The following is a 22,514-nucleotide window of genomic DNA, read 5'->3' as shown; positions in this document are numbered from 1 at the left end:
CTTTCCACTCCGACACATTATTACTCATGCTTCTTGGCCCTCTTTATGCTTTCTTTACAAGACACCCCACTGCTTTCAGTATCATGCTCTCTCTTCTTCCTATGTCTTTCCACAACAGACCATTCAAGTCCTTGACCCTCATCCTCCCGCTCCATATCATCAGAACCGGCACACATATTGTTCGCATTCCAGCACAGCTGCTGCTCCTTCTTCTTTTTTAAAGTTTTATTTGCAGACCACATCAAAAAATGTGATGAAAAAATTTATCTTAAACCATGAAGCCTCATCGAGACACCAGCCAGATATGGCACCTTTTATCAGTGCCCTACTCTTAAATATTACACCGAAACTTTGAACAAGTATATCTCCTCTCCCATCTGAGCTACAGTCCTAAAATGCTGTCCATGCAAACCCTCGTGAGCAACACGTTTCACATAAGGACTATTAGATCTTTTGTAAATTAGATTTTTGTCCCCCACCAAACTTTGAACAAGCATACAGTATTACCCCAACTACCTCGTACCCTTGCATATTGACTTGGTACCGGTACTCCTTGTACAGTTGAATTTGGATGTTTACATACACCTTAGCTAAATACATTTCAACTCAGTTTTCCACAATTCCTGACATTTAATCCTAGTAAAATTCCCTGTTTTAGGTCAGTTAGGATACCACTTCATTTTAAGAATGTGAAATGTCAGAATAATAGTAGAGAGAAGGATGTATTTCAGTTTTAATTTCTTTCATCACATTCCCAGTGGGTCAGAAGTTTACATACACTCAATTAATATTTCGTAGCATTGCCTTTAAATTGTTTAACTCGGGTCAAACATTTCAGGTAGCCTTCCACAAGCTTCCCACAATAAGTTGGGTGAAATCTGGCCCATTCCTCCTGACAGAGCTGGTGAAACTGAGTCAGGTTGTAGGCCTCCTTGCTCGCACACGCTTTTTCAGTTCTGCCCACAAATTTTCTATAGAACGAGGTCAGGGCTTTGTGATGGCCACTCCAATACCTTGACTTTGTTGTCCTTAAGCCATTTTGCACAACTTTGGAAGTATGCTAGGGGTCATTGTCCATTTGGAAGACCCATTTGCGACCAAGCTTTAACTTTCTGACTGATGTCTTGAGATGTTGCTTCAATATATCCACAGTACAGGTACAAAAGGAACAGATACTTCTGTACCTGTTTCCTCCAGCATCTTCACAAGGTCCTTTGCTGTTGTTCTGGGATTGATTTGCACTTTTCGCACCAAAGAACGTTCATCTCTAGGAGACAGAACGTGTCTCCTTCCTGAGCGGTATGACGGCTGCGTTGTCCCATGGTGTTTATACTTGCCTACTATTGTTTGTACAGATGAATGTGGTACCTTCAGGATTTTGGAAATTGCTCCCAAGGATGAACCAGACTTGTGGAGGTCTACAATTCTTTTTTCTGAGGTCTTGGCTGATTACTTTTGATTTTCCCATGATGTCAAGCAAAGAGGCACTGAGTTTGAAGGTAGGCCTTGAAATACATCCACAGGTACACCTCCAATTGACTAAAATTATGTCAATTCGCCTATCAGAAGCTTCTTAAGCCATGACATCATTTTCTGGAATTTTCAAAGCTGTTTAAAGGCACAGTCAACTTAGTGTATGTAAACTTCTGACCCACTGGAATTGTGATACAGTTAATTATAAGTGGAATAATCTGTCTGTGAACAACGGTTGGGAAAATTACTTGTGTTACACACAAAGTAGATGTCCTAACCGACTTGCCAAAACTATAGTTTGTTAACAAGAAATGTGTGGAGTGGTTGAAAAACAAGTTTTAATGACTCCAATTTAAGTGTATGTATACTTCCGACTTCAACTGTAGTCCCGTTATTGTTATTTTATTGTGCTACCATATATTTTTTAATTCTTTGCAAATGTTTCTTACTTTTTAACTCTGCATTGTTTGGAAAGGGCTCATAAGTGTCACGCCCTGACCTTAGAGATCCTTTTTATGTCTCTATTTTGGTTTGGTCAGGGCGTAAGTTGGGGTGGGCATTCTATGTTTTTTGTTCTATGTTTTGTATTTTTTTGTTGTTTGGCCGGGTGTGGTTCTCAATCAGAGGCAGCTGTCTATCGTTGTCTCTGATTGAGAACCATACTTAGGTAGCTCTTGCCCACATGGGTTTTGTGGGTAGTTATTTTCTGTTTTGTGTGTCTGCACCAGACAGAACTGTTTTGTTTGTTCCGCTTTGTTATTTTTTGTTCTAGTGTTCAGCTGTATTAAAAATCATGAACACGTACCACGCTGCACCTTGGTCCTCTTCTTCAAACAGTCGTGACAGAACTACCCACCACCAAAGGACCAAGCAGCGTGGTGTAATGGACTCCTGGACATGGGAGGAAATCCTGGACGGCAAGGGACCCAGGGCACAGACGGGAGAGTATCGCCATCTTAAAGAGGAGCTGGAGGCAGCTAAGGCGGAGCGGCGACGCTACGAGGAGTTGGCTCGAGGAGGCGTGCACGAGAGGCAGCCCCAGATTTTTTGGGAGGGGGGCACACGGGGAGATTGGCGGAGTCAGGTCATAGACCTGAGCCAACTCCTCGTGTTTGCCGTGGGGAGAGAGTGACCGGGCAGGCACCGTGTTATGCGGTGACGCGCAAGGTGTCCCCAGTGCGCACTCATAGCCCGGTGCGCTACATCGCAGCTCCTCGCATCGGCCGGGCTAGAGTGGGCATCGAGCCAGGAGGGATGGTGCCGGCTCAGCGCATCTGGCCTCCAGTGCGTCTCCTCGGCCCGGGTTATCCTGCGCCAGCCCTACACACAGTGTCCCCGGTTCGCCAGCACAGCCCAGTGCGGCCTGTTCCAGCTCCCCGCACTTGCCGGGCTACAGGGGGTATCCAGCCAGGACGAGTTGTGCTAGCTCTGCACTCGAGACCGCCAGTGCGCCTCCACGGCCCAGTGTATCCGGTGCCTCGGCCAAGGAAGAGGCCTCCTGCATGTCTCCCCAGCCTGGTGAGTCCTGTGCCTGTGCTAAGCCCTAACCCTCCTGCATGTCTCCCCAGCCTGATGAGTCCTGTGCCTTCTCCCAGAGCCAGGCCTCCTGTGTGTCTCTCCACTCCATTAATGATCCATGGCAGGAAGCCTACAGTGGTGATCCATGGCACGAAGCCTCCAGTGATGATCCATGGCAAGAAGCCTCCAGTGATGATCCATGGCACGAAGCCTCCAGTGATGATCCATGGCAAGAAGCCTCCAGTGATGATCCATGGCAAGAAGCCTCCAGTGATGATCCATGGCACAAAGCCTCCTGTGTGTCTCTCCACTCCAGAGTCGCCCTCCTGTCCGGGGCTGCCAGAGTCGCCCTCCTGTCCGGGGCTGCCAGAGTCGCCCTCCTGTCCGGGGCTGCCAGAGTCGCCCTCCTGTCCAGAGCTGCCAGAGTCGCCCTCCTGTCCGGAGCTGCCAGAGTCGCCCTCCTGTCCGGAGCTGCCAGAGTCGCCCTCCTGTCCGGAACTGCCAGAGTCGCCCTCCTGTCCTGTCCGGAGCTGCCAGAGTCGCCCTCCCTCCTGTCCGGAGCTGCCAGAGTCGCCCTCCCTCCTGTCCGGGGCCCGCCGCGAGAGTCCCCGCTCCAGAGGCGCCACCTAAGTGGGCCAAGCCTAAGGTGGAGCGGGGTCCACATCCCGCACCAGAGCCGCCACCGCGGATAGATGCCCACCCAGACCCTCCCCTATAGGTTTAGGTTTTGCGGCCGGAGTCCGCACCTTTGGGGGGGTACTGTCACGCCCTGACCTTAGAGATCCTTTTTATGTCTCTATTTTGGTTTGGTCAGGGCGTGAGTTGGGGTGGGCGTTCTATGTTTTGTGTTATGTTTTTTTTATTTCTTTGTTGTTTGGCCGGGTGTGGTTCTCAATCAGAGGCAGCTGTCTATCGTTGTCTCTGATTGAGAACCATACTTAGGTAGCTCTTGCCCACATGGGTTTTGTGGGTAGTTATTTTCTGTTTTGTGTGTCTGCACCAGACAGAACTGTTTTGTTTGTTCCGCTTTATTTTTTTGTTCTAGTGTTCAGCTTTTTTTAAAATCATGAACACGTATCACGCTGCACCTTGGTCCTCTTCTTCAAACAGTCGTGACAATAAGTAAGTATTTCACGGTAAAGTCTACACCTGTTGTATTTGGCGCATGTGACCAAAATAAATTGTATTTGAGGTCTGTCTGGGGTTCTATCTGCAAGAGGTTCTAGTAGAGAGAGGTGTGGGATAGACACGTCTTTCTTTTTCCCAACGCAGTTTTAAGCCAAAACCACGCCCCGTTATTTAAGAGGGGCGTTCTACAACGCTTTGAGCGCTCTCCAAGTCTCCAACTCTGGATGAATATCACAAAATTTCAGTCACTGATTAATTAACGTCCCTTAACGCTCAAAGACAGATTCAATGGCTGTAGCATAGCGTATTCGACTGAATGATTAGCTAATAAATATTTGAGAATTTATCAATAATAAGCATATGCTTTACCTGATAATAGACAACTAATGATAATATAACAACTTCAAATACCGAGCTAGTAAAGTTAAGTAGCTTAGGTTAACTTAGCTGACCTTCAATTGAGGGAATTCAGCAGAGTTCTCTGAGACATTTTTACAATTCATTCAAACTCTGAAAATAAATACATGGGCAAATGTTACCAAACATGATAATAATAGGCCTGCATTACGGTAGGCAGCGAATTGTTAAATTACACTTTCCATCCTTACCTTGGAAGGTCACTGTCTCTGCGCTTATCGCCTATGACTGAGACAATGCTAGCTAGCCAACGGGAGCGTAGTAGAATGCCCCTCTGAAGTGGTTTTGGCTTAACTGCGTTAAGAAAAAGAAAGACACGGGAGAGACATTGTAATACAGTGTTGTCATACCAAAACTGCACCATGAGTACTCCCTCTGCACTCACCAGGTGTGAAGGATCATAACTCAATCAAAAAGCAGAAACAAACCAAACAGGTTCCACATAAACGGAATGAGACTGCAAAACGATGACATGGCAACTGAAAGAAAAACATGTCATACAGAATGTGTTTGAGGAGAAAATCAGTTTACGTGCAGCCTCAACCCTCCAGAGGCTCCAGCCTTGTGAACACACTGCTAGCTTCTGTGTGAGTGACAGCAGCAGCACTGTGTTTGTAAACAGGTATCTCCTGCCCCATTTGAGCTACAGTCATGTTATTTTGTACATACAGTATATGCATCTCCTCATCAGAAACAGGTTTTCCATAAGGACCAGAATTTTTTTTGCCTCTTTCAATCCATGCAACATATGTTTGAATAATTGTCACTAATTGACAACCTGTTTACTGTCAGTGGTGGAAAAGTACTCAATTTTCATACTTGAGTAAAAGTAAAGATACCTTAAAAGAAAATGACTCAAGTAAAAGTGAAAGTCACCCAGTAAAATACTACTTGAGTAAAAGTCTAAAAGTATTTGTTTTAAATGTACTTAAGTATCATAAGTAAAAAATCATTTCAAATTCATTATATTTAAGCCAACCAGACAACACGATCTTCGTGTTTTCTTATCTACGGATAGCCAGGTGCACAGTTCAACATTCAGATATAATTTACAAAATAAGCATTTGTGTTTAGTGAGTCTGCCAAATCAGAGGCAGTAGGGATGACCACAGATATTCTCTTGATAAGTGCCTGAATTTGTCACGGATATTTACTCTTGATAAGTGCCTAAATTTGTCAAGAGAATGTCTGGATTCCGTGCACCAGTTCCAGAGGTCTACGTCACCGGCCTCTAGGCGTCACTGAACTGTCTCATTACGCACACCTGATTCCAATTCCCCTGATTAGTAATTGTATATATGTTCTCTCTGTTCACCATTGTCCTTGTCGGTTATTGTCACTATGTCCGTTGGTCATGTGAGTACCTGTGCCATTGTATCGGCTTCCATGCTACGTGTTATTGTGCACTTGTTTTACGGGTCTCGCCCCGTGTATTATTTAGAGGTTTACACCTCGCTCTTTTGTTTGGGTGTAGAAAATTTAAAAAACTATTACGTATTCCTCTGCCTGTCTCCAATAATTATACAACGTGACAGAATTATACAATTTTCCTCTGCTGCTAAGCATTCTAAATGTACCGAGTACTTTTGGATGTCAGGGAAATGTAAGGAGTAAAAAGGACATTATTTTCTTTAGTAAAAGTAATCAAAAATATAAATAGTAAAGTACAGATACCCCAAAAAACTACTTTAGTACTTTAAAATACAAAAGCCCCCCGAAATTCCGGTGTTTATGTCAAACGGTTTTGTTATATATCAGTCTTCTAGGATGTATATAAAGTGTAATATTGGGATGCAAACTCAAAATTGAATACATTTCAATTCTTAATCTGACATGGTACAAGTGTCCTCTTTTTTTAAACCAATCTGTAACGGGTGTCGTCGTCGGATGAGGAATAATCTGACCAAAGCGCAGCGTGGTAAGTGTTCATGCTTTTTATTTAAACAAACACTATAACAAAAATAACAAAGAGAATGAACGAAACCAAAACAGTCCTGTCAGGTGCAGAAACACAAAACAGAAAATAACTACCCACAAAACACAGGTGGGAAAAGGCTACCTAAGTATGGTTCCCAATCAGAGACAACGATAGACAGCTGTCCCTGATTGAGAACCACACCCGGCCAAAACAGAGAAATACAAAACATAGAAAAATGAACATAGAATGCCCACCCAAATCACATCCTGACCAAACCAAAAGAGACATAAACAGCTCTCTACAGTCAGGGCGTGACACCATCACCATGTGTGTGAGGTGTATACTTTTGTTTCAAAGTAGATTTGTTTAAGACTACCCAGAAATACTGGGACCCTGATTTAGCCTGCAATAAAATGTTTAATCTAGTCTGTGACAAACAGAAAATGTTTTGAAATCTTTGAATAATTTTAGATTACTGGCAATAAATCGATCTCTGAATGTGCTACAGCAATGAAACCACTGTCCCATCAGGTATGAAGGGAAGACCCAGATGCAAACCACGTTGAATAAACAATAGTTTAATGTTCCAAACAGTGGCAGGCAATAGACAGGTCAAGGTAGGCAGGGGTCAGAAAACCAGAGGTGGGGCAATGGTACCAGACGGCAGGCAGGCTCAGGGTAAGGCAGAGATTGGTAATCCAGAGGGGGGCAGAGGTACCGGTCGGCAGGCAGGCTCAAGGACAGGCCGAGTGGTCAGGAATGGCGGCTCAAATTCAGAACAGTCAAGGGTCAAAACCGGGAGGGTGAGAAAAGAGAGACTGGGAAAAAGCAGGAGCTGAGACACAAAAAGCTGGTTGACTTGAACAAACAAGACGAACTGGCAACAGACAGACAGAAAACACAGGTAAAAATACACAGGGGACAATGGGGAAGATGGGCGACACCTGGAGGGGGGGTAGAGACAATCACAAAGACAGGTGAAAAAGATCAGGGTGTGACGGTACCCCCCCTCTCTAGGGGTGCCACCTGGCGTCCTACCTGAGCGCATACCTGGTTGACCGGGGTGTCGGCGTTGAAAATCCGCGATGAGGCCTGGGTCCAGGATGTCCCTTGCGGGGACCCAGCATCTCTCCTCCGGGCCATAACCCTCCCAGTCAACCAGGTAATGGAACCCCCTGCCCCGAGGTCATACCTTCAGGAGACGCCTCACCGTGTAAGCCGGTTGGCTGACGATGAGATAGGCGAGAGGGGTGGGTCTGGAAAGAAGAGAAAAAGGGCTGTGAGACATACAGTTGAAGTCTGAAGTTTACATACACTTAGGTTGGAGTCATTAAAACTCGTTTTTCAACCTCTCCACACATTTCTTGTTAACAAACTATAGTTTTGGCAAGTCGGTTAGGACATCTACTTTGTGCATGACACAAGTAATTTTTCCAACAATTGTTTATAGACAGATTATTTCACTTATAATTCACTGTATCACAATTCCAGTGGGTCAGAAGTTTACATACACTAAGTTGACTGTGCCTTTAAACAGCTTTAAAAATTCCAGAAAATGACGTCATGGCTTTAGAAGCTTCTGATAGGCGAATTGACATCATTTGAGTCAATTGGAGGTGTACCTGTGGATGTATTTCAAGGCCTACATTCAAACTCAGTGCCTCTTTCCTTGACATCATGGGAAAATCAAAAGAAATCAGCTAAGACCTCAGAAAAAAAAATTGTAGACCTCCACAAGTCTGGTTCATCCTCGGGAGCAATTTCCAAATGCCTGAAGGTACCACGTTTATCTGTACAAACAATAGTACACAAGTATAAACACCATGGGACCAAGCAGCCGTCATACCGCTCAGGAAGGAGATGCGTTCTGTCTCCTAGAGATGAATGTACTTTGGTGTGAAAAGTCCAAATCAATCACAGAACAACAGCAGATGCTGGAGGAAGCAGGTACATAAGTATCAATATCCACAGTAAAACAAGTCCTATATCGACATAACCTGAAAGGCCGCTCAGTAAGGAAGAAGCCACTGCTCCAAAACCGCCATAAAAAAGCCAGACTACGGTTTGCAACTGCACATGGGGACAAAGATTGTACTTTTTGGAGACATGTCCTCTGGTCTGATGAAACAAAAATAAAACTGTTTGGCCATAATGACCATCATTATGTTTGGAGGAAAAAGTGGGAGGCCTGCAAGCCGAAGAACACCATCCCAACCATGAAGCACGGGGGTGGCAGCATCATTTTGTGGGGGTGCTTTGCTGCAGGAGGGACTGGGGGACTTCACAAGATAGATGGCATCATGAGGTAGGAAATATCTGCTGACATATTGAAGCAACATCTCAAGACATCAGTCAGGAAGTTGGTCGCAAATGGGTCTTCCAAATGGACAATGACCCCAAGCATACTTCCAAAGTTGTGGAAAAATGGCTTAAGGACAACAAAGTCAAGGTATTGGAGTGGCCATCACAAAGCCCTGACCTCAATCTCATAGAAAATTTGTGGGCAGAACTGAAAAAGCATGTGCGAGCAAGGAGGCCTACAAACCTGACTCAGTTACACCAGCTCTGTCAGGAGGAATGGGCCAAAATTCACCCAACTTATTGTGGGAAGCTTGTGGAAGGCTACACAAAATGTTTGACCCAAGTTAAACAATTTAAAGGCAATGCTACCAAATACTAATTGAGTGTATGTACATTTCTGACCCACTGGGAATGTGATGAAAGAAATAAAAGCTGAAATAAATCATTCTCTCTACCATTATTCTAACATTTCACATTCTTAAAATAAAGTGGTGATCGTAACTGACCTAAGACAGGGTATTTTTACTCAGATTAAATGTCAGGAATTGTGAAAAACTGAGTTTAAATGTATTTGGCTACGGTGTATGTAAACTTCCGACTTCAACTGTAGGTTTAACTCGGAAAACATGAAAAAAGGTGGGGTGTATACGAAGGGTCGGGGCAGCAGAAGACAAATAGCAGAGGGACTAATAATTTTAGAGATGAAACGGGCCAATAAACTGGGGGACAGTTTGCGGGATTCAACCCGTAGGGGCAGATCCTGGGTGGATAGCCATACCTTCTGCCCGAGATGATACCGGGGAGCCGGGGTCTGATCCGCTTGTCATCGATACCTGGAGGTGGTCTTGAGGGCCGACCGGGCTCTCCTCCAGGTACAACGACAGTGGCGGACAATCATCTGGGCAGAAGATACGCCGGCCTCTTCCGCCTGCTCGGGGAAGAGCGGGGGCTGATACCCCAGGGAACATTCAAAAAGCGAAAGGCCCGTGGCAGACCAGGGAAGAGTGTAGCGTGCCTATTCCACCCAGACAAGCTGCTGGGTCCAGGTGGTGGGGTTGGCGGAGACCAGGCAGCGAAGAGTTGGCTCACTCCGACTGGCCATTGGACTAGGGGTGGAACCCAGAAGACAGGCTGGCCGATGACCCAATGAGGGCGCAGAATGCCTTCCAGAACTGGGACGAGAACTGAGGGCCCCGGTCGGAGACCATGTCCATGGGCAGTCCATGGTTCCGGAAGACGTACTGCACCATAACCTGGGCCATCTCCTTGGTCGAGGTTAGTTTGGGGAGAGGAATGAAGTGGGCAGCCTTGGAAAACCGGTCGATGATCGTCAGGATGGCAGTGTTGCCCTCAGACGGGGGGAGACCCGTGACGAAATCCAGGTAAATGTGGGACCATGAACGGTGAGGGAAAGGCAGAGGTTGCAGAAGGCCAGCCGGAGCTTGCCAAGAAGTCTTGTTCTGAGCACACACGGTGCAAGCGGCGATGAATGCGGTGACGTCAGGAACCATGGTGGGCCACCAAAAGCGTCGTAGCACAAACGCCAGGGTCCGCCGTGAGCCCAGGTTGCAGGCAAGCGGAGCGGACAGCGTCAGGCACGGACATCTGGTTATCTGCCCCCCCCCCCCCACCCCCCCCAGGGTTCGGCTGAGACCGCTGCACCTCCAGAACCTGTTTCCCGACACCTCACCTGAGTGCCGTCACCAGGCACGAGGTGGGAAGGATGGTCTTGGGCTCCGGGTGGTAGCCGTAGGGTTATAGCTGCGAGACACGGCATCCGGCTTGACGTTCTTGGACCCCGGCCGGTAGGAGAGGAAGAAGTTGAACCAGGTAAACAGCAGGGCCCATCTTGCCTGCCTGGAATAGAGGCGCTTGGCGGTGCGGAGATTCTCCAGGTTTTTGTGGTTAGTCCACACAATGAACAGATGTTCCGCCCCTTCGAGCCAGTGCCTCCATTGCCATTTTCACCGCGAGAAGCTCCCGATTCCCCACATCGTAATTTCTCTCTGTGGCGGTGAGGCGGTGGGAGAAGAAGGCGCAGGGATGCAGCTTAAGGTCCAGGGCAGAATGTTGGACAGAACAGCCCTGACTCCGACATCCGAAGCATCGACCTCCACCACGAACTAACGGGAAGGGTCCGGAAGCGGTGTTTAAGGTCCCGGAATGCCTGGTCAGCGGCTGTGGACCACGTGAACGGAACCTTGGTAGAGGTGAGGGCAGACAGGGGGCAGGCCAGGGTGCTGTAACCCCGGATAAAGCGGCGATAGAAGTTGGCGAAACCCAGGAATCGTTGCAGCTGCACCCTGGACGTAGGCTGGGGCCAATCCACCACCGCTTTCACCTTCTCGGGATCCATCTTGATGCTCCCAGCAGACATTATGTAGCCCAGAAAGGGAATGGTGGAGCGATGGAACTCGCACTTTTCTGCCTTAATGAATAACTGGTTCTCCAGTCCTGGAGACCATAACCTTCTCCAGTCCTGGAGAACCAGTTCACCGGTCAGCATTCACCGGTCACCGTTCACTGGTTGTTCTCCAGTCCTGGAGAACCTGCCGGACATGGAGCACGTGTTCTTGGGGGGAGCGGGAGAAGACGAGGATGTTATCAATGTAGACGAAGACGGACCGGTTCAGCATGTCGCAGAGGACGTCATTCACCAGAGGCTGAAACACGGCAGGGGCGTTGGTAAGGCCAAAGGGCATGACCAGATATTCGTAGTGGCTGCTGGCCGTGTTGAAGGCGGTCTTCCACTTGTATCCGCACCAGGTGGTAGGCTTGCATAGATCCAGCTTGGAGAACACCGTAGCCCCCTGGAGAGGCTCGAATGCAAAGGAAATTAGTGGTAGCGGATAACGTTTCTTTACCATGATGTCGTTGAGTCCCCTTTAGTCAATGCACGGGCACAGGGTCTTGTCCGTCTCCAATAAGAAGAACCCTGCACCAGCTGGAGAGGAGGAGGGATGGATAAATCCAGTAGCTAGGGAGTCCCCAATGTAGTCCTCCATTACCTTGGTTTCAGGTCCCGACAACGAGTACAGACGCCCCCGGGGTGGCATGGTGCTAGGGAGAAGGTCAATCCCGCAGTCATAGGGGCGGTGCAGCGGAAGGGAAGTGGCCCGGGACTTGCAGAACACCTCTCGGAGATCCTGGTTCTCCGCGGGAATGGCGGAGAGATCCGGAACCACCTCCGAGGACGCAGGAAGATGTCTCGGAGCAGGTTTCGCCGACTTCAGAACGGGCAGAACGGACTCCAGACCATGATGGCACCGTAGACCAGTTGATAAGTGGGTTGTGTCGCTGGAGCCAGGAGAATCCCAAAACAATTCACAAAGACATTTAACGACATTTAACATTTAATCACTGAAAAATAAATGGGACGAACTGAAAGCACATATATCCTACCAACGGGACATTAAAAACTGTAATATCTTATGTTTCACAGAGTCGTGGCTGAACGACGACATTAAGAACATACAGCTGGCGGGTTATACACTCTATCGGCAGGATAGAACAGCAGCATCTGGTAAGACACGGGGCGGAGGCCTATGCATACAGTGGGGAGAACAAGTATTTGATACACTGCCGATTTTGCAGGTTTTCCTACTTACAAAGCATGTAGAGGTCTGTCATTTTTATCATAGGTACACTTCAACTGTGAGAGACGGAATCTAAAACAAAAATCCAGAAAATCACATTGTATGATTTTTAAGTAATTCATTTGCATTTTATTGCATGACATAAGTATTTGATACATCAGAAAAGCAGAACTTAATATTTGGTACAGAAACCTTTGTTTGCAATTACAGAGATCATACGTTTCCTGTAGTTCTTGACTAGGTTTGCACACACTGCAGCAGGGATTTTGGCCCACTCCTCCCTACAGATCTTCTCCAGATCCTTCAGGTTTCGGGGCTGTCGCTGGGCAATACGGACTTTCAGCTCCCTCCAAAGATTTTCTATTGGGTTCAGGTCTGGAGACTGGCTAGGCCACTCCAGGACCTTGAGATGCTTCTTACGGAGCCACTCCTTAGTTGCCATGGCTGTGTGCTTCGTGTCGTTGTCATGCTGGAAGACCCAGCCACGACCCATCTTCAATGCTCTTACTGAGGGAAGGAGGTTGTTGGCCAAGATCTCGCGATACATGGCCCCATCCATCCTCCCCTCAATACGGTGCAGTCGTCCTGTCCCCTTTGCAGAAAAGCATCCCCAAAGAATGATGTTTCCACCTCCATGCTTCACGGTTGGGATGGTGTTCTTGGGGTTGTACTCATACTTCTTCTTCCTCCAAACACGGCGAGTGGAGTTAGACCAAAAAGCTCTATTTTTGTCTCATCAGACCACATGACCTTCTCCCATTCCTCCTCTGGATCATCCAGATGGTCATTGGCAAACTTCAGACGGGCCTGGACATGCACTGGCTTAAGCAGGGGGACCTTGCGTGCGCTGCAGGATTTTAATCCATGACGGCGTAGTGTGTTACTAATGGTTTTCTTTGAGACTGTGGTCCCAGCTCTCTTCAGGTCCTTGACCAGGTCCTGCCGTGTAGTTCTGGGCTGATCCCTCACCTTCCTCATGATCATTGATGCCCCACGAGGTGAAATCTTGCATGGAGCCCCAGACCGAGGGTGATTGACCGTCATCTTGAACTTCTTCCATTTTCTAATAATTGCGCCAACAGTTGTTTCCTTCTCACCAAGCTGCTTGCCTATTGTCCTGTAGCCCATCCCAGCCTTGTGCAGGTCTACAATTTTATCCCTGATGTCCTTACACAGCTCTCTGGCCTTGGCCATTGTGGAGAGGTTGGAATCTGTTTGATTGAGTGTGTGGACAGGTGTCTTTTATACAGGTAACGAGTTCAAACAGGTGCAGTTAATACAGGTAATGAGTGGAGAACAGGAGGGCTTCTTAAAGAAAAACTAACAGGTCTGTGAGAGCCGGAATTCTTACTGGTTGGTAGGTGATCAAATACTTATGTCATGCACTAAAATGCAAATTAATTATTTAAAAATCATACAATGTGATTTTCTGGATTTTTGTTTTAGATTCCGTCTCTCACAGTTGAAGTGTACCTATGATAAAAATGACAGACCTCTACATGCTTTGTAAGTAGGAAAACCTGCAAAATCGGCAGTGTATCAAATACTTGTTCTCCCCACTGTATATGTAAACAACAGCTGGTGCACTAAGGAAGTCTCGAGGTTTTGCTCGCCTGAGGTAGAGTATTCCATGATAAGCTGTAAACCACGCTATCTACCTAGAGAGTTTTCATCTGTATTTTTCATAGCTGTCTACATACCACCACAGACCGATGCTGGCACTAAAACCGCACTCAGTGAGCTGTGTACCGCCATAAGCAAACAGGAAAACGCTCATCCAGAGGCGGTGCTCCTAGTGGCCGGGGACTTTAATGCAAGGCAACTTAAATCAGTTTTACCTCATTTTTATCAGCATGTTAAATGTGCAACCAGAGGGAAAAAAATGATTGACCACCTTTACTCCACACACAGAGACGCATACAAAGCCCTCCATTTGGCAAATCTGACCACAATTCCATCCTCCTGATTCCTGCTTACAAGCAAAAAAATTATGCAGGAAGCACCAGTGACAAGGTCTATAAAAAAGTGGTCAGATGAAGAAGATGCTAAACTACAGGACTGTTTTGCTAGCACAGACTGGAATATGTCACGGGATTCTTCCGGAAAGCTTCCGCTTTCAAGGAGAGGGACTCTAACCCGGAAGCTTATAAGAAATCCCGCTATGCCCTCCGACGAACCATCAGACAGGCAAAGCATCAATACAGGACTAAGATCAAATCGTACTGCACCGGCTCCGACACTCATCGGATGTGGCAGGGCTTGCAAACTATTACAGACTACAAAGGGAAGCAAAGCCGAGAGCTGCCCAGTGACACGAGCATACCAGATGAGCTAAATAACTTCTATGCTCGCTTCGAGGCAAGTAACACTGAAACATGCATGAGAGCATCAGCTGTTCCGGACGGTTGTGTGATCACCCTCTCTGCGGCCGATGTGAGTAAGACCTTTAAACAGGTAAACATTCACAAGGCCCCAGGGCCAGACAGATTACTAGGACATGTACTCCGAGCATGCGCTGACCAACTGGCAAGTGTCTTCACTGACATTTTCAACCTCTCCCTGCCTGAGTCTGTAATACCAACATGTTTCAAGCAGAACACCATAGTCCCTGTGCCCAAGAACACTAAGGTAACCTGCCTAAAATGACTACTGACCTGTAGCACTCACGTCTGTAGCCATGAAATGCTTTGAAAGGCTGGTCATGGCTCACATCAACACCATTATCCCAGAACCCCTAGACCCACTCCAATTTGCATACCGCACCAACAGATCCACAGATGATGCAATCTCTATTGCACTCAACATTGCCCTTTCACACCTGGACAAAAGGAACACCTATTTGAGAATGCTATTCATTGACTACAGCTCACCGTTCAACACCATAGTGCACTCAATGCTCATCACTAAGCTAAGGACCCTAGGACTAAACACCTCCCTCTGCAACTGGATCCTGGACTTCCTGACGGGCCACCCCCAGGTGGTAAGGGTAGGTAACAACACATCCGCCACGCTGATCCTCAACACGGGGGCCCCTCAGGGGTGTGTGCTCAGTCCCCTCCTGTACTCCCGGATCACTCATGACTGCATGGCCAGGCACGACTCCAACACCATCATTAAGTTTGCTGACGACACAACAGTGGTAGGCCTGATCACCTACAACGATGAGACAGCCTATAGGGAGGAGGTCAGAGACCTGACCGTGTGGTGCAAGGACAACAACCTCTCCCTCAATGTGATCAAGACAAAGGAGATGATTGTGGACTACAGGAAAAGGAGGAATGAGCACACCCCCATTCTCATCGGCAGGGCTGTAGTGGAGCAGGTTGAGAGATTCAAGTTCCTTGGCGTCCACATCACCAACAAACTATGGTCCAAGCACACCTAGACAGTCTGAAAAGGGCACGACAAAACCTATTCCCCATCAGGAGACTGAAAAGATTTGGTATGGGTCCTCAGATCCTCAAAATATTCTAAAGCTGCACCATCGAGAGCATCCTGACGGGTTGCATCACTACCTGGTATGGCAACTGCTCGGCCTCCGACCGAAAGGCACTACAGAGGGTAGTGCGTACGGCCCAGTACATCACCAGGGCCAAGCGTCCTGCCATCCAGGACCTCTATACCAGGCGGTATCAGAGGAAGGCCCTAAAAATTGTCAAAGACTCCAGCCACCCTAGTCATAGACTGTTCTCTCTGCTACCGCACGGCAAGCAGTACCGGAGCGCTAAGTCTAGGTCCGAGAAGCTTCTAAACAGCTTCTACCCCCAAGCCATGAGACTCTTGAACGGCTAATCAAATGGCTACCCAGACTATTTGCATTTCCCCACCCCCTCTTCTACGCTGCTGCTACTCTCTGTTATTATCGATGCATAGTCACTTTAATAACTCTACCTACATATACATAATACCTCAATTACCTCGACACTGGTGCCCCCGCACATTGACTCTGTACCGGTACACCCTGTATATAGCCCCGCTACTGTTATTTACTGCTGCTCTTTAATTATTTTTTACTTTTTATCTCTTACTTTCTTTTTTGAGGGGGGGGGGTATTTTCTTAAAACTGCATTGTTGGTTAAGGGCTTGTAAGTAAGCATTTCACTGTAAGGTCTACACCTGTTGTATTCGGCGCACGTGACAAATAACATTTGATTAGATTTTTTATTCATTTTTATTTAACTTTTATTTAACCAGGTAGGCTAGTTGAGAACAAGTTCTCATTTGCAACTGCGACCTGGCCAAGAGAAAGCAAAGCAGTTCGACACATACAACAACACAGAGTTACACATGGAATAAACAAACATACAGTCAATAATACTGTCACGCCCTGACCTTAGAGATCCTTTTTATGTCTCTATTTGGTTTGGTCAGGGTGTGATTTGGGGTGGGTATTCTATGTTCTATTATTTGTATTTCTATGTTTTGGCCGGTTAGGGTTCTCAATCAGGGACAGCTGTCTATCGTTGTCTCTGATTGAGAACCATACTTAGGTAGCCCTTTTTCCCACCTGTCTTTGTGGGAGGTTGTCTTTGTTTGTTGGCACTATAGCCTTTAGCTTCACGTTTTTTTGGGATTGTTTATTGTTTTTGTCAGCGTCATATAAATAAAGTAATATGTACGCCTACCACGCTGCACCTTGGTCCTCTTCATTCAATGGCCGTGACAAATACTGTAGAAAAAGTCTATATACAGTATGCGCAAATGAGGTAGGATAAGGGAGGTAAGGCAATAAATAGGCCATGGTGGTGAAGTAATTACAATATAGCAATTAAACACTGGAATGGTAGATGTGCAGAAGATGAATGTGCAAGTAGAGATACTGGGGTGCAAAGGAGCAAGATAAATAAATAAATATAATATGAAACACTTGGACAAACTTCAAAAACCGAATGTTAGGCTATTTTCTGGCATTATGTGCCAGATGTTTGGGAGATTGACTTGTTTTTTCAATATGCATAGGCTACTGACTAAAATCTAGGTTTATAATTGCAATTAAATTTAGCCATTGTTTGCTGAGCAAGATGCAGGTAGCCTATAACCCCTGACAGGCCAACATGCCAACATCTCATTTCAGGGAGAAGTCCACAATGAAACTGACATTAAATGTGGAGAATGATACATTTGCGAAAGAGCTGTGACCATGATCACAATTGATAACTTCCAATTTAATTATTGTATAATAACACAAGGCTACAGCAACAAACTGAGTTATAAGCTATTTATTAAATATGTTTGCCAGCTCCAGGTAGGATACACAAGTGGCACATTTTGATTTGCAATGACTCCAGTGACATCTTCATTTCATTATATATTTATTGTATCAAATGGTAGGCTACAGTATCCTGCAATGGCATATAAATTAATAGGTGACTTGATGGCCACCATATGCAAATTTAGCTTATCATCTTCACATTTAATGTAATTTTCATTGGGGACTTTTTCCCATAACACAAGCTCGCGAGGGAGTTCCACAACTTCCATTTCAAATTTCCACTCGCGCAGCCCGCAAAACCCTTCGATTGATACAAGTTGACATTAGAATGCAGTTTACTTTAAACCACCTCTGAGCGAATTGATATAAATACCTCTAGTCCGCCTAAAGTCATTTTCCAATGCTTTGTCGCCATTATATCAGTTCTAGCGCGTTAATGTGTTTTATGGAAAAAGGGTGTCTCGATAATAACCAGCCTACCTACAACTGGTAAAAAGTTGTCACGACGTGCGCGCGTGCTGCTCTGTCTCCGTGACTCAGCTGCCTCTGCTGCAGCACTGCTCACACACCCCGCCGGCCCTCCCCCTCTCCACCATTCAATTCAATGGGCTTTATTGCCAATGGAAGCATGTTTACATGAGCTCCAATAGTACTCACTAGATTAGTGTCGTAGGTGCAACAGTGCGTGACCATTCTTAATCGCAGATTAAAACCCCATCAAATATGTTGATTTTGTGTATAGAGCACACTTCTGACAAAACAGAATTCAGTTTTTCATCCAGGTTATCTTTCATTTTTTGCAATGTTGCAAACTAGCATATATAACAACTCCCTGCAAAATGTGTCCATCCTGGTCAACAAAACTGTGAGGAACATAACACTAGCACCAACAGGCATGTGGGGGGAGGGTTCTTGAAATGTAACATCTAATCAAAATCTTGCGTCTTGGAGCCAGCCAATACAAAATTCTCCAGACCTCCAAGGGAGGAGTAACAGCGACATGATTATGGAAGTATGGCAGCACAAGACTTCTACTAAGCTAACATATGGAATTGTTTTAAGATGGCCATACCAACGATAATTTAGCTATTTGATTTGGAGTTTTAGGTCCTCTGTAGGTATAAAAAAAATGAATTTGGCCTTACTGCTATTAGCCCATAGAAACGCATTGAATAACAGATTCATACATGTAAAAAACGGTCAAAAATGCAAAACTGTTATCGAAAGCAAGTATGTTTTTTGAAGGGTCTGTCCTATATCTGAAAGATATAAGAAAGCTCAGGAAAATGAAAAGATTGTGCGGAATTATGTGGAATTCCCTTTATACCTTTGACGTGGAAATGCCCTATCACTTCCATTCATTTTTCGGCCTGGTACTGGGTTACCTTCAGACGAGTCCCGTGACACTTTAGAGATGTCATATGGTCTGACAAACCCCGCTGTAGCTCTGCCACATTCTACCGCAGATGCGGAAAGCTGACATCGGCGGACGTGGTGGATTGAGACGCAACCCATGAAAAACAGATATATTTACCTTAAAAAGACAGACTTTGGTTTATTTGGGATTTATTTATTTACTATGACTCGAGTGGAGCATGGGGGGGCCTCAAGCAGATACATTTTGTAAAAAAATTAGGCATCTTCTGCCTAATGGTAAATCCACCAATACTTGTTTCATATTGAGGATTAATTATAGGCTACATGAAAACTATACATTATGCTCTTTTTTGCCCTTCTTGGAACAGGAAGGAGAGTCAGAGCATCTCAGAGACTGAGATGAAAGCTGATATAGACCTATGATACTGGCCTTGAGATTCAGTGTGCTATTTGATTTCTTATTCAAGTTCATTTTCACCTGGTCTGTGCAGCAACAATTAATGTAGTTAAATCATTAAGAGCTATTTAAACTAATTATTATATAAAACAAATAAAGTGTGTTATATGTCCGAGGCGTTGCCAAATGTTTACTCTAGAGAAAAAAATTACTCCATATCCAATCCTCCTACTATACACCCAGAATTCCAATGACTTTAAGGGTGTATTATAGGCCTATGTGGCTGTTACAGTGACAGAGGTCAGTGAGGAGCCTATTTCTACATGATGTCCTGCCACAGGTGGCCTGACCTTGTGACTTGTGGCTGGGTTAAATCAGGGAGACAGCCCTTTCACTGTCATCCATCAATCTAATCTATAAATCACTGTGTGAAACAAATATGCCACACTGATGTCACCATCACTAAAACGGACCACTAGTGACATATTAACATGTTAGTAGCCTATGTAACAAGGGTGATGATTATGATACAGATAAATAGAATATGAGTGAATCTTTCAAATATGTATCAAATGTAAAGTGCATAATACCAGTTGTTCAATGTTCCCTAAAAAGAGGAGGATGAACACTAGCTAAAACTCATGTTTGTCAAATTAAATGTACATTCATGTCCAGGTCTGCTTCACTAAATTCAGAGGTGGAAATGGAAGTTGTTTGTAAAATTCATATGGTTATATTATTTATATTATTAATATATTTCTATATTATATTATATATATATGATTTTTTTAAATCAATAATCATATAGGTCTATGGACTGCTCTTGTTTGTCAAATCTCTTTGGTTTGTTGTCATTAACCCCCCCATTATTTAATTAAAAGTGGAAATAAATATTGAAATATTGAGTCGAATTTCTTATACTGTATGTTTTATTCTGTTGAGAATAAGAATTTTGTCAAGAAGAATGAAACCTAATTCTATTAATTTCTGTTCCGTTCACTTTCTTCTAATGAAAGCTCTCTCTCTTGCGCTCTTGAAAAACATACCGTAAACTCTTTCTTTCTGCCACCTACTGGCTGATGTGTGAAGGCCGCCATGGTTGAATACCAAAGATTGTGGGTTTCACTCTGGAGGAGTATTATGTCTCGTAGCTAAGTAGAATCTTTGCTAGAATTACGACATACCGTGAACTCCACAGTATTGTGCTCTGTGATTGGTCAGCACAGCACTCGTCCAATCACAGACGTTTGTATACATCGGTCTTTTCTGTCTGGTGGTTCGCTGATGTGGTTTTTAAGAAGTTAGCTTGTAAACCTAACAGGCCAATTTAACCAGTTTGTCTCTTATATTTTAGTTCTTATTCACACGGATTATGCCTTATTATCAAACATGGGAAGAGTTCGCTCGTGCAGCAGAAAAACTATATTTGACAGATCCAATGAAGGTAGCTAGCTAACTACGACATTTTTCTGTTGAGAGCAAGCTTGAAATCTTGATAGCTAACGTTAGCTAGCGAGCAAAATGTATTTAGAAATTGTTATTTTACAGCACAAATAGATGTGATAGCCAATAATAACTATCACTGTTAGAGGGATGGAGTCTAGGTGCAGGATAGCTGGCTAGTCTGTTAGCCGTTTTTAAAAGCAATGCAGCCAGCTGTTAGCTAACGTTAAATATGCTGGCAAATGTGAATTGGAAGGAAAACGACTGCCTAACTAATGCTAGTCAACTTTTGAAATATGTGTGAGCATCATGAAGATAATCAACCATGGTGTAATACATGCATGCATGCAGCGATGGCTGTTGCCTATTTCAATAAATAGGCTAAGCGTTTTCAGTTATGTTTGTGCTTTCTTCTCTCTCCTTTTGATACAGGTCAGGGTGGTTCTCAAATACAGACACTGTGATGGTAACCTTTGCATCAAAGTCACCGATGATGCAGTGGTAAGTTCAAGAGAAGACTGTCTGCTCCCTTTGCTCAGATTTTGCACATCTGTTTGTATCGTACATAGCCCAATAATGGACTAAAGGAGGCTGATGTAACTCCTAGTCCAGGGACCTTACATGCTCTGGAGCCAAAACATCCAAATACTCCCACCTAAACCTGAATCGATTCTCAATTGTGGTATGGTTCTAAAAACATGAATCGCTATACTTTCATATCACATCAACATAATTTCACAAATGCAAAATACACACTTTACTGTACACTGTTAACTGTTTTTAACACAGTTACAGCTGACAGTATTTTTCAGTGACAACACGTTTGTGGTGTCAGTCTTACTTTTAAACATGTTTAGAGCAAGCATCGAGGCTCTTAATAAAACTCCCCCAGTCAGAAGATACTATTGTCATATCCTACATAGCTACACTAATCTGTTGCTTGCAAGACTTTGTTGACGTGTAGATTTTTTTTTTACAACCAATTTTGGCCTCATGTTGTGAACTATTCTTCTGTTTCCCTCTACCTAATCCACAAATCCTTCTCATATTCCATTGCAGTGTTTACAATACAAGACGGACCAGGCCCAGGACGTGAAGAAGATAGAGAAACTCCATGGCAAACTGATGAGGCTTATGGTGTCCAAGGAAAGTGGTGCCATGGAAATGGACTGAACAGCCTTACACACAGTTGTATTAACTCTTCTTTGAGTCTAGACTGTGGTGTCAATAGCACAAACGGAAGAGAACGGAGCTGGAATGACGACATTGGATCATGAGAGGGAAGGGAGGGGAAATCATAAATGAAAATGGAGAGCATAACCTTCGCTGCTCTAAAGAGGGATTTGCTGAAGCTCTTTTAAAGAGCTTTTATTTATTTTCAGTTTTAAGATGGACTAAAAACAGATGGAGAGACGCATGTCTATTTATGTATGTTTTTTGTTTTTTTTCACATCTGGAAACGTTCATGAACATGTTTAAGTGAACATGAATGAAGCATGACCTTTTTGATATTAGCACATGCTATTTTAGTGAAAGAAGAAACATGCCTCCAATGTAATTTAGTCAACTCTAAAAAATAATTGCGTTACTCAATAAATGTTTATATACCCCCATAACAGCCAACATCTCTCAATAACTCAAAGATTTTGATTTAAAGCATTGTATGATTCCATTTCAATATCTCCCCATATTGCTTTTGTTCAAGCTACCATACTAATAAGCACACAGTGGCTG

At 44.8% G+C, this 22,514-nt stretch overlaps 1 protein-coding gene across 1 annotated transcript; it reads left to right on the top strand.

Annotated features, from left to right (window-relative positions):
• Positions 1-20,590: 20,590 nt before the first annotated feature.
• srp9 (signal recognition particle 9) lies at positions 20,591-22,396 on the top strand. The gene is made up of 3 exons (XM_071370281.1): positions 20,591-20,781; positions 21,213-21,281; positions 21,840-22,396. Exons 1-3 carry the CDS (start codon positions 20,710-20,712, stop codon positions 21,951-21,953), a joined length of 255 nt encoding a protein of 84 aa, XP_071226382.1. The 5' UTR covers positions 20,591-20,709; the 3' UTR covers positions 21,954-22,396.
• Positions 22,397-22,514: the final 118 nt, after the last annotated feature.

This window comes from Salvelinus alpinus, chromosome 27 (assembly GCF_045679555.1).
Source record: "Salvelinus alpinus chromosome 27, SLU_Salpinus.1, whole genome shotgun sequence".
Lineage (NCBI taxonomy): Eukaryota > Metazoa > Chordata > Actinopteri > Salmoniformes > Salmonidae > Salvelinus > Salvelinus alpinus.
This window is presented reverse-complemented; position numbering and strand designations above follow the sequence as displayed.

Excerpts from the sequence above, each read along its gene's own strand:
- srp9 (XM_071370281.1), top strand. The coding sequence starts at position 20,710 with ATGCCTTATTATCAAACATGGGAAGAGTTCGCTCGTGCAGCAGAAAAA. Across the intron at positions 20,782-21,212 it reads ATTTGACAGATCCAATGAAG|GTCAGGGTGGTTCTCAAATA; the intron begins GTAGCTAGCTAA and ends CTTTTGATACAG. Across the intron at positions 21,282-21,839 it reads AAGTCACCGATGATGCAGTG|TGTTTACAATACAAGACGGA; the intron begins GTAAGTTCAAGA and ends ATTCCATTGCAG.